Below are 19,622 nucleotides of genomic sequence, written 5' to 3'. Positions count from 1 at the left end.
TTATGGAAAATCTTAGGCGAAGGCTACACGTACTGCTAATATTGTGATCCACGCTATTTTATCCCTGTGAAATTTATAGTCTATGTGTATTTCTGATGTATAAGCTATATTATTGTTAAATTTAATAAAAATCCATTCAGTAGCTTTCGCGTGAAAGGGTGACAAATATCCATTCATACATCCATATTCCCAAACTATCGCATTTATAAAATTAATAGGATCATGATAATTACTTTACGTGTAGCCGTCGACTTATGATATGTTATAAATGTATTTGATACTTAGTACGCTCATGTATTAATGGAAAGTGGTCGACGAAAACATATTTCCTTATACCAGCTTCACAAAACACGTACAATACAGCCATCATTTAATACAAACAGATGCTACAAGAAGCTGAATAAACATTAATGTTAAAATTTGCATTTTGTAATGTCGTATACTTAATTTAAAAATAATTTAACGCTGGCTGAAAACATTTATTTAAAAACTATTGTCTGTTTTAATATTAATTTATTCACATATCAAAAATTCTTAAACAAATAATGTTTCCTTTGATGAGAAATAGTATCAGTATGTTTTGGTCTAATTTTACTTTACACTTATGAAAACTATACTTGCTTCTTCTGCAAAGATATGACCTAGCAACCAAGAAAATTACGCGACAGCGATGTTTTTGAAAAGTTGATCATGTTAATGTTCCTAAGTACTTATAATATTTACTGTATTTGTTTATTGTATTGCCACTATGGTGGCAAACAAGCGTACAGATCATCTGTGGTAAATGTAGCGTACCATAGCCTATAGACCTGAATCACCAATGTGTCACGTGAGATACCTAAATGTACCTTTTCTGAAAAACTTGTTCTGTTCTCTTAAATAAATTATGGAAATTAAGTAATTATATTATTTCAAATATTTACAGTTTTAAGAACTATAATTTAATTATTTTTCTTACTATCTGCGATCAACCAATCAAAAATTTCATGTTTCATGATTGTTCTATTAAAAGTAACATTATAGTTTTAATAAAAGCCCGTATACATATTTTCATAAGAATTAATCGAGTCACGGTACGTACAGAGCCAGCATATCTTAACCAGCAGTCAGCAGAATTATTTTTAGACATGTTCGAGGCACCTTATTTAGTATGTATACAATTGGTATGAGAAAATTAATATAAAGAACTGTTTTATACAACACCCGTTTTGTTGATATAAATGTAAATAAATGTCAAGTTTAAACGCATTTGTTTCTTTTATCTCATTTTCAGTCATTTAAAAAGGTAACTAAAGAGTATATAAGTATTACTAAATTGTTTGAGTTCTACAGCTTACTTCTGCGACTTAGTATTGGATGTGAAGGAATTTCGTAATCACAGCGTCATTCATTTTTTATAGAAAAAAATATAGGTACTTTTAAAATGTTTAATTAAAGACCTTTAAAGGGATTAATGAACTGTCTTAGTACTTTAATAAACAACTAATAACATGCAGTGAAGACATTTTTGTATGTAAATAATATTTTTATAAAAATAGCATGACAAGTAATTTCTGTATCTATATAAATAATACAATATAACACTGTGGTATGGAATACAGATAATTTAAAATATCATGAATTTAAAATTATTCTATAATTTCCGGATGCAGATAAGTACTCAGTGAACTTACTATATTGTATCTAAATATTTTAATCCTAAAGTAGGTTTCTTTCTTTCTCTTTCGCTCCATAACGGATTAATGAACGTAGAATTGGGAGTGAATTATATAAAGCTAGTTTATATCCCTGACAATCATAGTCGCACGACACGCGATAGACTCGAATGGCCTAATAAATTTGACATGGGAAATCGTATTATTATAATAATAACCTTAGACAATTCACACAGCGCCATCTAGTCCCAAGTTAAGCAAAGCTTGTATTATCGGTATTAGACAAATAATAGAAATAATTAGATATATATTTTTTGTAAATAGAAATACAAATTACTTACAAAACACCCGGCTTGTTACAAACTTACCCATGAATAGTCAACAAACATTTGGTTTACATCCTTGTGAGGAATCGAACCCACGATCATCAGAACTGGAGTGCTAAACTGCTAGACCACAGAGTCCCTCATTCAATATTGATTATTATCATTCTATACATTAGACACGTCATCATCATCGTTAATCCCTTACATTTAGACAAGCAACTTAATAAAAGAACTAGATAACTTTTAAACAAATATTTATTTTCCTAGTCATTACCAAACTTCTTTACATCTTCATGTGTTTTTTCAGTACTTGCAGTATCGTCTTTGTCAACAACCGATTCTTGTTTAGTTCCAAGTGGTTTTACCTGCTTTATTAAACCATTCTCGTCTGCTAATGGCAAAATATCACATATTAGTGGCGTTTCGACCCCTAGTATGTAATGGCAGGTCCTAGGTTCCAGCAAATAAAGTGACACATGAGCAGGACTCGACGAGTTCTCCAAACATTTCAGCTTCACTTCTGTCTGGCGAGGCCTACCAGTCTTGTCGCAAACATCGCCGTCTGAATAAAAGTGGGATACTGATGTTCGGTATTCTGTAATTAAGATATTTAAGTTAATAAATTGTTGTATTGGTGATGCGTAAGGTGACGATAACTTAACATCGGCGTCTGAAACTCGAACGTACAGATATTTAAAAAACGGCTTTTAAAAAGGTTGACTGCAATAAAATTCACCGCACACATTTGGATCTCAATAGCACGTACGCAATACAATATAGTAAAACTGTATTTAGATAGAACGGGCAAAATATTGTCAAAAAATAGTCATGAGGTGTGGCAGCTTTGAAGTAAATTGTGAATTGTTACTCATTACAATTTAAGCAATTTAAGCTCTAACATAAGTGCATAGATGCGATTTTTGTATGTAATTCTCGATCTGTATCCATTTTCAGTCTCCTCAGAGAGATATAGTAATTGAATTGCAGTTGTTTCCTGTACCTGTTTTACTAATCAGTAACTAAAAACTAATATAAATTAAAAGAAAATCTATATGGTCGTCGGTCTTGAACGAATATTAACGAAATTTGATTTCACTACAGATCATTACGAGCAACTAGTATATACTATAAAATATGTCCCAATGAAGCAGACAAAGTTCTACAACGCATGGCGCTTTTAAATGAGAACTAAACAATACACTAAAATCTCAATTATTTACGAATAATAATAATCATCTTAATTTGCCTCAAGTAATAAACTATTACGATTGCTGCTTGTAATAAAATTTAGAAGTAATAATAATCGAGACAAAACGATCTAAAACTCAGAGGGAGCAGTGAGTCTACCCTTTATGTTGTCGTTAGTATTTTTATGGGTTAAAAACATATTAAATTTATCAATTAAACTCACCAACGGGTTTGGGCATCCTTGCTACATTCGCCTTAACCCAATCAAGGTGTTCTTGCTCATCAAATTTTCCCAATAACAGCGTAGTCTTGTCGCCGTTGCGATCCACGTGATACTGGATCACATGTTTCCCATAACAAAACTCGTACTTCCACCAACCGCTGCCCTGGAAAACATAACAATTTTAATCCTTGTTATACATTTATTTATTTTCAAATTATTAATATGCTATATAAATATTAATATTCAAATAAAAAAAATATTTCCATCTTTAACCAATTGAATGGGATTGCGTATTACTAATATACACAATAAACACCGGGGTAAAAGGGTTGTTAGTAATTGCTAGCTAATGTAACATGTCAGGTTGACGTCCACATGGTTTGCCCTGGAAACTATCGTAATAAATTCATGGTGAATTTAGCATGGCCTAACTAAACTGACCTCGTGTCCATCTTATAATCCTCCACTGGTGCCCCGCCAGCGTAAACCGTTAGCACGGGCGGGTGCAGAATTTCATTATCATAAAAAACACTAATAATAATAATGAATGAGTTTTTATGATAAAATTTTTATTGGAACAATGTTTGCAAATATATAAAAATACTTTTGAAATGTGTTTATAATTGACCAAGTTCTGAAATAAGAAACAAACATAAACAGAAAAAACCCAATTAAACATATGACGACCTTTAACCTAAGACGTAAGAGAACGGGCCGTTCCAGTAAAATTTACATTATATCTGATTTAAGACTGGTCTTTGAAAAAATTAAAATTTTTGTACTTACGTAGTAGTAGTAATTCACTAGTAAATAATTGTAATATGTATAAAAATAAAAATAAATCTTGCTTGTCTATGGTATAATATGGTTTACGGAGAAGTATGGTACTTAACATTGTGACACGAGACATATATATAAGAAGATATTCTTACTCCATGCAAACAATTCTCCCCGTTAAGAAACGCTCGAACTGGTGAATCATCTGTAATGACTGGGTACATCTTGTCAATAGCTGGCATCACTTTATTGGCACTATCTGTTAAACCTTCATCTTCACTCAACGGATGCAACTCGAATTTCAGGTGGGTTTCGCCATCCTAAAAAGAATTGTACACATGTAATTACCCAACTGTAGGAGAATGGAGAGTGATGTTATTTGGGTGTGTAACCTGAAATTTAAGAAAAAAGCTACGTAGCTGAAAATGAAATTAAAACATGCCTCAACTTCAACACCATATCATCATAAAATTAAACTCAGTTGGCTGTCTAGCTTATTAGTGATCTGGCGTGTAGATAGATAGGAAAATAAACGGCATAAAATAATAATAATAACTTTATTGCACACAGATAAACAAAGAAAAATAAAAGTACACAATAAACATTTATACTATTATTAAAAACACAAAAGTATGTCAGTCTGTTTGTGACCTTTGACGGCTAAACGACTGAATTAACGAAAATGGAATCAAAGTTGGTAACATAAGATTGTGTCAGGAGAAAGTTTTTCGATATCTGTAATAGTTTGTTTGTTTCACTTAACAATTACATCTTGTTTATCGTAAAACACATGTATTTATAATAACAAAACATTATTCTCTTCATTCTAAAGAAAGTGACATAACACCACACATATGTAGAACGGATTTGTAGGTTTTAGTTTATATGGATTCATTCCATAATATGTATAATAATAGTGTTTTATTAATAACGTGTTACTTTTTTTTATTTATTATGTTTTACTGTCCTGGATACAAATTCAGTCCTTTTGAGCCCATCTTAACTTAATCTCATACCGTCGATAATGTGTCCAGATAACGCGTTCTATCCTACAATACACTTACCAAATATATTGCCATCTAAGTACTACAGTGACATAAATACTTATTATGTAAAATAAATATATATATTTAATATAAAATAATGTACATACTAAATATATAAGAAATAACTAAATAAATCAATTACCTTATCGATCTTTTCAACTTTCAATACAGCAAGTATATCCTTAGGCTCATTATCCTGAATATGCCAACACAAATGTTAATCAAGCTTCTAATTTCTACACAAAACAAATAAATACAAAGTAATTAAGTTAATTAAACAAACACTTAAAAACAAACACGTGAGTTTAACTACTCGTGAAATACAGTGGGACCTAAACAACACGCGAACCACTAACTATGAATCTATCTCTAAAATAATCTGAGAAGGGTTTATTTTAGAGATAAACTTATAGTTTCTATAAGTGAATTTCATCCATTATAATTAAACACAGAACAATTAAAACAGCATCATTTAGTAGTCACGAACCAGGACTTGTCCTATATATATTATACAACTGATAGAAATACAAAAATATTTTTTTAAATACCCATATACAAAGAAAACAGTCGAATTACAAACAAATGATTGTTGAATATCAAATCAATCATAAATATAAACAAATATCTATCGTTTGCGAAACGAATATGTGAGTTCGTATAGACGTATCGTAAGTAAGACTGTATGCTGAACTGGTACACAACTGATGTCGTTAATATTATTAAAAAAAAAGAATTATATCAAATTTTTATCTTTACCATACGAAAAGTACACGTACAATACGAAACATTTCTTAAAAATGGATGAAATTCGTACAAAATTCAAATAATGAGCAGTGAACACTCAAAAACAATTTACAGCATAATACATAATATATAAACAAACAAATTTACAAAACATACAGCAAAATAGACTTACGTTATTCAAAAGTCGAACAGACTGGTGATGGAACCTCAAACTGTCCACTTCCATTTTCAACAGATTCCTTGGCTTCTTGGGTGCACCATCCACGGGGTAACAGTTTATGTTGTTCTCTGTGACATCACTCGGTTTAAACTGCGGGTGTTCACACAACAGCGGCGACAGAATTATTATCTCATATTCACATGTGGATGTCTCTTTGAATGAGTACACTTCATGTTTGCCATGTGCGTAGCAAACATACAACACTCGAGTAAGACGAGGTTTCCCACTGAGATCACATATTGTACCTGTAATTAAATAACCATTAATTCTAGTAACACCCGAAATGCAATAAAAAAAAAGTGTAATGTACTAGTTCTGTGCCGGATCATTAAAAATGTATATATATGTATCCGATATGGATATGATGTGACAAAATTCGCGGTTACGGATCTTTGTATTCTTATTAAATCGCTGTCGGCACGCAAGACCTCAAATTGATAGGTGGCGCATACTTTGAAGAATGAACTAGATTATCATTTTACTGAATTTGAAAAAAACTTTTAGAAACCTCAATTTTAGACCTACTGTAAAAAAATAAATTGTTCAGTCATATATAAGTACTATGTATTCAGTCTCATAAGAAATAAAAAAGAAATTGCTTAAAATTTTAGAAACTGATGAAAATCTCAAAGTATCTTATAGCTACTTTGAGTACTGGAGTCAAACCAATCACTGTTAGAATGAAATGCATAACGATATCCAGTACATCACTAGTAGTAACAACTAGATCAATTAAATAGGGAATTTAATTGGCCTCAAATTTAAAATATATTTATGTATTATTACCAGGTTGATGTGCTATTACCATTACATTAAAGTTATCCAAGAGGTACACTATAAGAAGTTGTTTGCATGGTTACACAAGTCTCTTTATTTTAGTTGCCAAGCTGCGAGCATTTGTAAGTTATGTCAATCAGTTGCAGGGCGCAGATTAGGCTGTGACCAGTAACCATAATAGTTCCAATGCAATGTTAACAAAATTAATGAGTAAAACAAAAAATATATAATGTACTATATTAATAAAAGTATATACCATGAATGGAAATGGAGAGGATGACTGAAAAAAGATGGAAAAGAAAAAGTAAAGTATGGTCAGACATGATGGCTGATAGGGATCAGTGGAAGAGGATGACATACAGCGCCGATGACAAATAATGGGATAAAGACAAGGCTTCTATAAGTGATAAGACAGTTAAAGTGAATATTCAAATATTTAGTTACCTTCATCCAATACCATTTCAACATATGGCAAGTTGAGTCCCTCTACTTTAGTAGTCTTTGGCAGTTCTTTGGTTTCTTGGGCAGCCTTGATGTCTGACTCCAGTTTGACTTGCTTTGCCGTATTCCAATGGCCAAGATAAAACTCCTGAGTTTTGACTTGTTTACCTGAAAATTAATAATAATAATATTTAGTGATAGAAATAATAACAACTTTTATTTAAATAAAAGTAATAAAATATGGATGATGAGCAGTAGAATGAAGAAACTTTTTTATTAGAATAAAAAAAAATCTTTTTTATTCTACTAGTCTTTCAGAATGCATATATGCATATATCAGAATGCATATACGGACAAGACAAATGTTCAAATATGCTGCCTGTTGCTATTTTAAATAAAATAATAATAAAATCATATAATCAAAAAGTATTTTTTTAAATCTATTATGATGAATTTTGAAGCTAATAGTACAATAAAATTTATTTTACGTTACTTGTGATGCTCCAATAATGCACAGGTGTGACATATTTGACATCTATAGATATAAATAAAATTGGAGTGTCTGTTTGTAATATTGAATCAACCGTTTTTTTACTACATGCATATGAATATAAATATCATTTTTTTCAATTTTTGTCAGTGTCTTTTTGTTCCAGCTAATCTCTGAAAGGGCTGTACTAATTTTGATGGGACTTTTTTTTGGCAGGTATCTGATGTAATAAGGAGTAACTTAGGCTACTTATATTTAAAAAAATAAAGTTATATCCCATGTGGATGAAGTCACGGGTACAGCTAGTACAGTAATAAATTCACAAGCAACTTAGCATGCACAAACTCTCATAAACTAATTCACTCCCTTAGTGATTATTATTTCAGATAAAAGATAGCCTATATCCACCATAATCATATTACACATATTCATACTAAATTTCATTACGAACCCTTCAGCCTTTTAGTTGTGAAAAGCTGATAAACAGACTTTTGAACTTATAATAAAATATAGAGAGAAAAAAACAATGTCTCAATGTGACATATCATTAGTTAAATAGAAAAATGGCAGTATTCAAAATGTACACTTTTTTACAAGACAAGCATTTAAAGTTTTTACACAGAAGTATTATATATCATTTTAAAAGCATTTAGTTTATGATTAAGACGGTGTGTTAATTGACTTACATAAAAGGAGGCAATTCTAGCTTCTAATTTTGAAAAAAGTCTATTTTCTATTTAAACAACAATATGTATACCTTACCATCTCTTTCCTCATGGTACTGTCTAATGTACCTTCCATGGCACACCTCATAACTCCAATAACTCTCTAACCGATAAGAACATATCTTTTGAGAAAATATAGGTTTCAGAAGATTTAGAGGAGTCGGCCCATTATACTCTTCAATACCAGTAGACTCCTTCACTCTCACCTCTGGTATGTGACACTCATAATTTTCATTAATTGATGTTTTGACTTTTAACACTTCTTTGTTCTGAAAAATTTGTGAGTCAATAATTTCTCAGGTTTTTACATATTACTAGAAAGATGCCATATCATGTTTTTGGTATTGTTATGAAAAACATCCTAATAATGCTATAGTTTAAAGATTTCTTTGAAGGTTTGTGTTAAGCCAACTCACTGTAGACTTGGTTGTGGTATTACTAAATAACTATCAAGAAAACCATCAGAAAAAATACATATTATATGTTCTATTATAATTTACATTATTAACATATATTGTAATTAGATATTAGATTATAATTTCATAAAATTTATTCTCGAAACAAAACTTACCTCCAATTTATTAGCATCTCCATCTATTAAATTTTCAATATTCTCTGGAGTACCCGGCCAATTTATACCGAAAAGAATTGTATCATCAAAGCCTTTAAAATCATGCCCTACACCTAAATCCAATTGAACAGCACAAAATACCAGAAGTAGTGTATTTAACATTTTATTTTTTTACAGGTACATATTAAAATGATACTGAATATTGTTTTCTTTTGATAATATATGCAATTCTAGAATATTAATACACAAATCCCGAAAATAAATTAACGTAGACTATCTATAAACTTACAAAAAAAGTTGTATAAACATTCTTAAAGATTCCGTATATGTAGGCTGCTATTTAATTCAGACGCATTACATATGAGTTGGACATCTGTCATTAGACATTAAAAACAAGACAAGGAACAATATATATACAACCATATACACAGATTATAAAAGAAGCTCACTAACTCTATTATAATATTATAACGCAACCATGTTGGAGATAAAACAATTACCATTTAGGTTTTATGCCTTTAAAAAGTTTGTATATAAAAAGGCATAAATAAATGATGGCAATTCTAAGACTAAAGAAACAATGTGCCAGGAAGGAAAACTTCAGGGTCGTAAAATATTTAATAATAAAAAAAATGTTGTAATTTGTTTTCATCATTCCTATATAATGTCAAAACCACCTTCACAAATTTTTTTAAAACACCGTTTCAAAATAAAAAAAAAGCTGTTTCAATCGTTTTCCTTTTGTCAATTAAGATGTGACAGGCAGGCATGTGATCTCGTTCCTTGGTATTAATCTATGAAAAGTTTCTCATATACGTCAATGTCACTTAAATATTTTTTGTCAAAATGGCGTTTAGCTTCCCAGCTTTTTCTTATATTATCGCTTTAATAATTGACGCTTTTCTCATATTTTTCTCTATATTCCATGTTATAGCATTTGATGAACTAAAGACTGATTACAAAAACCCAATAGATCAGTGCAACAGTCTTAATCCTGTAAGTTTTGACCTTCAAGAAAAGTGTTTGTTTCAGGTGCTTACATTATTTACTCATTGTTATTTTGATTTCAGCTGGTATTACCGGAGTATTTACTGCATTTATTTATAAATGTTCTATTCCTGTTATCGGGAGAATGGTTTTCATTGTTGATAAACATTCCTTTGATCTTGTACCATATACACAGGTAAGATATTTTAGGTTATGTTTATTTCGGTACACTAATTTAAAGCTCAAATTCAATTAATGTTTTATATTATTGTTTATTTTAAGGACAGAAATGTGAATGGCGGGTGCATTATAAAAATCTTATGAGTATTCTTGATTAATTATAAATATAAAAAAAATTTCAGATACTATACAAGGCCCGTGATGTCAGGGCCGGGTCTATATGATCCTACAAGCATTATGAATGCTGATGTTTTAACAGTTTGCCAACGAGAAGGCTGGATCAAGCTGGCATTTTATCTGTTGTCATTCTTTTTATATCTTTATGGGTTAGTAAATTCTTTCCATTAATATTTACTTAATGTAGGTATATTAATGATGTAACACACAACAAAATAATTATAAGTACACAAACAAAATTCATATATCTGCTAACCTTAAAATAATTAAAAGTAGTATGTAAGATACTCAATACATATACCTAAGTCTTGGTCTTACCTTTGAATTTTCTATTTTGTATTGCAAACAATAATTCTTTTTTATTACATGCAGTAACACTTTTTATTAAAGTCATAATGTACAAGATAAAAATCTTTTTCTATCTTCTACATGATATTTTGAGAATTTTTCTAACAAGTTATCATTTTCAATTATTGTCGATTTCAATAATTCGGCCTTGGGGTTAAATACATTTATTTTTATATATTATATATATTTATCATAAGAAGCATTTTATTAAAATCAAAGACTTAAAAATAAATATAAATTATCTTCTTTTTTCCTTAATAAGCCACCTAAAACTTAGTTATAATACTGATGCAAGATGCAAGCATGTTGATATAAATTAAATACTCGTAAATTAATTCTATTGCATCATAAAATTATTAATGGTATGATATAATTAATCATTCTATTTAGAGTTCAAAGTATATAAAATATAGATGAAACAAAATGCAATGTGATGAATTCAAAAATTTAACTTTATCACAGTGCAAAGTATACTCAGATGTAGTAGATAACAATTTGGTTAATAGCTCACTCACAGGCCAAACTATACAATTCATTTTATAGTGTATACAAAAGATTAACTTCACAAGACACTTTAAACAAGTATATAAGACTCCACATAGAAATCAGAAAAAATATTGGAATAAAAATCTTGTTCCAATCCATTCTGCAATGCCAAGTTTTTGTTTATTATTCATTTTGTTGAAATCCAGACAAAGAACTAATTCATATTTATATTAATTTCTTATAAAAATTGTTACATTTTTACAAAGATATAGCATACAAAAACTCTAATCAAATATGAAACCAAACAAATATAAAATCAAAATCTGATTCAATCAATTCATGATCATAATTCAAGTAATATGTGCATTAATACTATAATTAGTGTATTATATAATACTAATATTTTATGTATAAAATGTAGATATATTAATTATTCTCTATATTTATGTTAATTTTTCTACTCCTTCACCGTTCCACTTCCCCTGCAACTTCCACTTGTATTATTAAATCATATCAATTTATTAATGTTTTTCTTACAGAATGATTGTGGTGTTGATTGCTGCATAAATTATATGAAGTTGTTATCTCCATTAAGTAATTTATTGTTAGAACTCTATGGATAATACCAATCAAGCGAACAAGTGGAATGTTTCTTCTCAGTTTACCTCAGTGTGATTGGACAGTATTTTGATAATAAAGTTTCATATAAATTAATGTATTGCATTGCTTATTTATATCTATAAACTTGTACAAGGCTAACAATTGACCTGATAAACTTGCCAAGACTGACAAGCAATCAATAGGCAATGATCATTCAATAGTTCAATGTCTAAGGACAATGCCTAAGAGTAGTCACACATAACGCAATCTTTTTTGTAAATCAAAAAGCTACCTACATTAAGTAATAAAAATAAACATTGTTTCATATGTATGTTCCTAAAATCAGTTACGAACTATTTTGTGCCGGGCCTATTTTTCGGTACACTACCTCGATATCACCAAGAATAATGTTCTATTTTCATAAAATTACAAATTTAAATTGACTTGCGGATGCCGGTACCATGAACGAAGTTATAAAGCTATATTGTACAACTCGATCTGCGTGTCAACAGTAAAACTTTTTTATTTTTCTTTCTCTTTGTATACATATCTAACTAAACGTAACTAGAATTATCAAATAGTTCAAGTTCTAATAATCTGAGACTATAATCATCTAGCTTTAGTAGGAAACTAGTGGGCTAAATGCTAGCAATGTTTTCCATCTGGTTTATAAGATCAGGAAGAAGTTAGGCCGTGGTGAATATTTCTCCATATAATTTTCAAGAATTGACTTACGCTAAAATTGTATTTAGAATTACTACGTGAAATTTAAGTTCCCAAGTAGGTAGACAGGCTCAGTAAAAAGTTTAGGTCTATGACTTAAACCAAGACAAAGACGAATCTACACAACAGATTCTGGAGGGCTTAGGTATCTAGTGACAACAATATGAGCGTAGGTACTGTTTGATAATAACATAAACAAATCATTTCAATAAACCAATTACTCTACGCATTTATCACGACCATATAGAATAAAAATTACTGTAGTTTTAAGCAGAGACTAACAGATATGACGACTAAAAATAAATAGAAATAATCTTTATTCAAATAAACTTAATATAAGGAAATTTGAATTGGTAACGTAGACTCATCCATCACTAGAAGAATGAACAGATAAATGATATACCAAGCAGGATGTAGAAAAGGAAAATGGATGACTAGTTTAAATTAAACAATTCACATACATAAGTTAATTACCTACACCTAAAATATACACTGAGCCTAAAAATAAATGTTGAATGATTTGCCAAAAACTATTTGCGATAAATATATTTGTTTAGACACGTTGTTACTGCATGGACAGTTTTATCTAACACTATGATTGCCTGTACATGATTAACTTTTCCTTATCTATCTCCCAAAAAACAAGGTAAGTACGTCATAGTCTACATAACAATAAGTCAAAGTAAGTAAGTAAAGTTAGATATAAAAAGTGCCAATAACAAACTAAATCTCCGCTTCTGAAATGATATACATACATATCATATAAGAGACAGTAGCGTAGTTAGGTAACAAAGGGCCCTGGGGAAAATAAAAAAATGGAGCCACACTGCTCAGCAGTGGAGCCCTACATTAAAGTTTTATTAAAACGAACATATCGCTATCCGTCAATTTGATGACACTGTCAACCCACAGAAAGAATTTCGGGAACTTTTCCGAAGGTATAACTGTCGAATTTCTCTCAACTGTGTTGGCATGATTAAAGTCGGGTTGCAACCTGTCATATTTATTTTGAAAATGGGAGAAATTTTGAAAAATTCAGTTCAATAGAAATTTTATGGTAAGGATTCGAGGGCCCCAGTGCACTGCCCCGGCTAGCTCCTAGGTAACTACGCCACTGATAATAGAGAGTCTTCCGCCGCGTCTGTCCATATGTTCAGGATAAAACTACGAAACAATTTTTCTTTCTTTCTTTCTTTCAAACAGAGTTACAGGCGGTTTCCATCATCAGTTATTTTTGAGGAATGTTTAGGCGTATAATTCATTAGTTTTGTGTAAATTAATAGCAGAGCAAAACCAGGGCGAGTCGGTAGTATGGTATACAAATATGTATATTTCATATACGATCGTGGTGATCCAGTGGATTAGCACATTACTTACAATGTTCGTGAGTTCGGTTCTCGCACTATACACACATTTATTTGATTTTGGGTGTGGTTCGCGAATATGAATAAATGATTTTGATTTTGGTTTAAATAGACCAGTAACAGAATATATACGAAAAATACAATTAACAGTAGGTATTGTTATTCAAGACTGTTTACTATACATCTTTTGCATTATAAATAATTTACGAGGCATTGTCTTAGACGACAATACTCCAACAATACCAATTACAGAAGAATCTCGTATAATTCATATGAGAATTGACTGTTTACTTCCGCTAACTCTGCGACTCGATATGGACATCTATTATTTTCTCTTGCGTGTGGAAATAGTACCTACTATTCATGTACATTATAATTTTCGCAAACGAGAGTGTGTTAACTCCATCCTTACATATTTGCAATATAGAAATACGGTATATACATGAGAAATATAGTTACAAGATATATTCTTATAAATATTATTTTTTACAAGTAAGGGATGCATAACACTATTATTTTGTAGAATAAAGCGCAACTAGGCAACAGTGTAGCCGCGCGGTGTACGTAACGAGTAAGGAGTAAGTGCCACAACATGAGGCACGCCATTTTAAAACAGAAAAACCATAACTACCTAATCGTACAAAAGTAGTCTATCTTAATCTAGTATATTTCTTAATGTAGTAATATGTTAAATAAAACCATAATAATTTGTATTTACAAAGATCAAAAATATACTTTTATAAAACAGTACTAAACCTATCAAAGGATATTATGTTAGTTTAGAGTTTGTGCTTTGTGCATATTAAGTTGTGATTAATTATAAAAATAGTATAAAGTACCAAAATAAAGTTTCGTATCGTTTTTTGATCAATTGTAAATGTACAAGAATTCATACTAAACTAGTAATGTTGTCAGTCAGATTTAGAAGCTCTCAAAAAAAATACCGTTCACTAAGTTTTTCATCAAGCAATCTGCAGTAAGTTATGAACTGTAAATTTACGACCTAATTGTTTGTAGCGGTCAGTAGGTATTTTATTCATAGCTGGCAACCGTATTCGCTAACTGTAAATTCGCAGTGTTCGTTCATTGACAAAAAGTCCCTTCACAATACTTACCGTTATTAAAAATTGCAATTCGTATTCGCATGGTAGCTGCCGACCGCCGAAAGTTAGCATAGATTATATATATATACTTTGTAACAGTACAAAAATTCCACTTGATATTAAAATGTCCTACTTACCTTTCCGGTAATGGTAAACACCGTTAATGCTAAAAAAAATTAACCGTTAATACGATAATATTGTTTTTTGTTTTATTATCGTTATATTCTTCATTAATCCATTACTTAGAAGTTGCGCCACAACATATACACATTAAATACGAAAGTTTAAAAAAAAATAATGTTCACAAAGCCAGGAATAAATTACGTCAACCATTTTCTCTCGCCCGAAGACATATATGGTTGTTAAAACTGTTGTATTTTGATTCCTATTATCAGCTGCAGCGGGTATCAGATGTTCCGGGGGTGACTTGAGGAGCAGCACCCTCGCAAAGATGTAAAGAAAGCAGTAATTTCCTCACCCACGTAACAATATCTGACGATCACTAGTCTTTAATAGATGGTCGCAATTCAACTGTTCTAAAACAGCATGCAATAGCCCAAACCCCTCAAAAATGGGGGAAGGGATGGTTAGTAATGTGGACTCATGACCCCATTACTAGCAATGTACCATGTCAGGTTGACCTCCACGCGGTTCACGCGAATTTACCACGATGGGCTAACTGACCTGACCTCATGCTCATCTTGTCATCCTCCACTGGTGCCCCGCCAGCGTAAACCGTTAGCGCAGGCGGATGCACCATTCCACTATCTTTAAAAAAAAACCCTCAGAAAAACCTAGACTTTACTAATGTATTACATTGTAATTGAGAAAGAAATGACAGGAAACCAGAGATGACGTTTTCTACTGCAGATATTCCATGCAAGTACAATGGAAAGTGAGTAGAAATTATATGAACCGGCTTTATGTGAAATCTATTAACTACCCGACAGTCAAGTAATTAAGAACTATCCATAAATAACGTCATACGTAGGGTTTTTTTTAATGAATGATAATGATATATTGCACCCGCCTGCACTAACGGTATACGCTGGCGGGGCACCAGTGGAGGATGATAAGATGATTATGAGGTCAGGTCAGTTAGCCCATCGTGACAAATTCACCAGGAATTTATCAAGATGATTTCCAGGGGAAACCGCGTGGAGGTCGGCCCAACTTGATACATTGCTAGCAAAGGGATCATTAAACCCCATTACTAACAATTCCTTCCCCCGGGGGAGGAGGTTAGATAAAGTGTATATAACAAAGTGTTAGGGGGGTCACAAAACTTGGTTTAAAAGACATATCAACACAGGCTCATTTCAATTATAATATTTAAATACGAAGTTTGACTGATATAATGAATGAATACACTCGTTACGGTGGTCTAGCGGTTTATCACATCGTTTTACTTTTCTGATGATCGCGGGTTCAATTCCTCTCACGGTGCAAACATTTTAAACAGGCGGTTTACAAAAACCCACTACATTTTATTTTAATTTAATAGTTACTAGTATTTCTATTAACATATATTATTTATGTTGTTAACAATTTTATATTCGAAAATGCTTACTATACATTAAGTTTATTTGAATAAATTATTTTCTATTCTATTTTATTCTATGCTACTACAAGTAGTGTATTGGTATACGTTATCAAGGCGCTGAGTAATTTAGGTACCCATTACTCAGTTTAATTTAGATACTGCATAAAGTTAGTCATGAAAATATAATATATATGTACCTACTTCAGATATGTATGTACCTACTTATTTATAGATATTACTTTTAGGCATGTCGAACAAATAGGCAAAATGCCGTTTTATCTTTTTGGTTGGAAATCCACTATTTCTTTAGCACCGACTTTATGTATCACAAGACTATATTACAGAGATTACATACTTTCGATTTTTTATTCAGATTTCCTTTTCACTCAGTTGACCCACTTGTAATGAAAAGGAAAAAATACTTCCATTTAGTTTAAACTAGTTTAACTCTGCTGTCATATAAATAGAGTTTATTTGTACTTTCCCGAACCGCTTAGTGCTATTTTTAGGCTATGTAGGTATCGACTTTCGATGGAGAACGGTAACAAAATAATATTACCATTTTATCATAAAATTTTCTGATGTTAAAAGAAAGTTACTGTTTTTAAAGGTGAACGTAGGTTCATACTATCACAGTTTTTGAGAATATAAAAGTTTTATTTTTAACTATTACTGTCTATTACATATTTGTTGAGAACCTTATATGCACCTGTCTACCTCCCACTTGACTGATTTTTTTATTTTATAACGCCGTTAAATTTTTTAAAATAATACCAGCTTACCTGTGCAACTTCGTCTGGGTCACACTTTCCTTATTTTTGCAAATTTTTTCATTGCAGCTCCGCATCTATTATTCGTCATGTTATATTATTTAGCCTTGATAAATGTGCTATCCAACAAAAAAAAAACAAACCGGAAAAATAGTATCGAAGATTACCTCGAACGTCCAAACTCTTAAATTTTACATTTTTATAATATGTTTTCCTTATGGATGATGATAATAGAATGGTGCACCCGCCTGCGCTAACGGTTTCCGCTGGCGGGGCACCAGTGGAGGATAATAAGATGAGTATATCAGGTCAGCACATCATGGTAAATTCACTATGAATTTATCACGATGGTTTTCAGGGGAAGACTAATCCACACACGTGGAGATAATGAATGGATAAAACCACGTGGAGATTAATCTGACATTGCTAACATTACGGTTATTGGTCCACTTTACAAAAAAATCCTCTTCCTTCCCTCTTTATAATATTAATAATATAGATAAGTACCTATTAAGTAAGTTATTATTCGTTATCAAGCCACTAGAAACTGGACCTAATGTTAATCAGCTTGCTTTAGTGCATTAAATTATTATTGAGATCATAACATATCTATCTACCTACTTATATACACTTTTAGGGTTCGCACTGGAAATGATAGAACAGGACACTGTAAGTGCAACTTTGTCTGTTACGGCGCTATTCGTATATTCCAATAATAAATAATCTCAGGACAATTCACACAGTGCCATCTAGACCAAAATTAAGCTACCAAAAGCTTGTGTTATGGGTACTAGATAACTGATACAAATACATAGATATGTTTTTTTTTTTCGTAAATACATACATATTATACATAGAAAATACACAGACCGATCGGTGTGCTAAACCGTTAGACCACCGAGGCCGTCAATAATAACTAGTGATATCATGAAATAAAAAAATAATACAGTTTTAAAGAGCGTGCGACGTGTATTTGGAAATGTTAGAAATGCTACAGATTAAGTGGAGTAGAAGTAGTAAAATAGTAGTAAGTGTTATACTATAAGAAAAGGTGTCATTTGTACATTCCAAAACTGCTTTCATAATATTTTGTGCCACTTAGTTTTTAACGTACGATGAAAAAATTAAGAACAGTATTACTTTGCCTAATCTCCAAAGAGTCCACAGCGATAAATCAATAATAGGTATGAAATAAAAGAAATTTTGTTGACTAAGATTACCCACTTAAAAATGGAATAGAATTAGATACATAATTAATTTTAATTTTACATAAAATAGAATTATATATATTATATAAAGGCACATACACAATTTTCTTAAAAATGTAGGAAAATGCATCACAAATAATTATGTACTAATAACATTAATACCATCGTCTACTTCCTGTGAATTCCTTTTACTACGACAAACGTAGACCATATAATAATATCAAAACTTGCTTTTATTCTTATAAGGAACCCTCGTGTATAAATACAATTCACACTTCCGAGATTTTTGTTATGGAATCGCTGACTTAACATGTTATACACTGCTTGCTGTATTTATTTGGTATCAACGACCTCTGTAGTGCAGCTATAGGCACTTTGCTTTATGCTAACGACCTCACTGGGTCACCTGATTCACGGTCAAGAAAAGTCAAAAAGTCCGGTTTGGGTGCGCTAGTGATCAAATTTGATTTTAGTTAACACCAGGCACAGAATATCAGAATAATTATTCTACAGGATAATAAAATATATTTCCTGCTTTTGCCCACCACTTACTCGTTTAATGTTTAATAAAATAATATCGACTTAGGATAATAGTCGTCTAACATTAATTCGTTAAACGTCAGTTCATCAAATCAATTCACTTTCATTTTGAAAGCATAGATAATCGTAAACTAGCGAACTAGCTACCTACTTAATTTATAACAATCCTACATATAAAAGAAAAAAATATCCCCAATTTGAAATAAAATCACATATTATTGTAGCTTCTTCAATGTGACATTAATCTCTTAACGTTCGTCTCCGTTATCAGTTTAAAAACAATAACAGTTAGTTTAATTGGCTACATTCAGTAAATAATCATGCATAATTATATCAGTCACTGTGGAAATAAAACTGCAATAATATTCATTTAGATTAACATTTGCTTTATACGTGTCCAGTGTAGTGAT

At 31.0% G+C, this 19,622-nt stretch overlaps 2 protein-coding genes across 3 annotated transcripts; one reads left to right on the top strand and one right to left on the bottom strand.

Moving 5' to 3' along the window:
- Window positions 1–2,218: 2,218 nt before the first annotated feature.
- LOC131849413 (endoplasmic reticulum lectin 1) lies at window positions 2,219–9,530 on the bottom strand. 2 transcript variants are annotated; one of them, XM_059199489.1, is made up of 8 exons: window positions 9,184–9,530; window positions 8,650–8,881; window positions 7,401–7,565; window positions 6,132–6,424; window positions 5,358–5,411; window positions 4,325–4,489; window positions 3,393–3,555; window positions 2,219–2,576 (listed from the first exon to the last, which is right to left on the bottom strand). In XM_059199489.1, the coding sequence occupies exons 1-8, from the start codon at window positions 9,343–9,345 to the stop codon at window positions 2,245–2,247; spliced, it is 1,566 nt and encodes a 521-aa protein (XP_059055472.1). In that variant the 5' UTR covers window positions 9,346–9,530; the 3' UTR covers window positions 2,219–2,244. The 2 variants fall into 2 exon arrangements, with proteins under 2 accessions (XP_059055472.1, XP_059055474.1); XM_059199491.1 differs by lacking the exon at window positions 5,358–5,411 and having other exon boundaries at window positions 9,184–9,529.
- A 470-nt stretch (window positions 9,531–10,000) lies between these two features.
- LOC131849414 (protein cornichon) lies at window positions 10,001–12,075 on the top strand. The gene is made up of 4 exons (XM_059199492.1): window positions 10,001–10,179; window positions 10,254–10,366; window positions 10,533–10,676; window positions 11,901–12,075. Exons 1-4 carry the CDS (start codon window positions 10,030–10,032, stop codon window positions 11,926–11,928), a joined length of 435 nt encoding a protein of 144 aa, XP_059055475.1. The 5' UTR covers window positions 10,001–10,029; the 3' UTR covers window positions 11,929–12,075.
- Window positions 12,076–19,622: the final 7,547 nt, after the last annotated feature.

The sequence above is a fragment of the Achroia grisella genome, unplaced genomic scaffold (assembly GCF_030625045.1).
Source record: "Achroia grisella isolate CSIRO2021 unplaced genomic scaffold, CSIRO_AGI_Agris_v1 utg642, whole genome shotgun sequence".
NCBI lineage: Eukaryota > Metazoa > Arthropoda > Insecta > Lepidoptera > Pyralidae > Achroia > Achroia grisella.
Note: the sequence above shows the minus strand (reverse complement) of the source record. Positions and strands in the feature narration are given on the sequence as shown.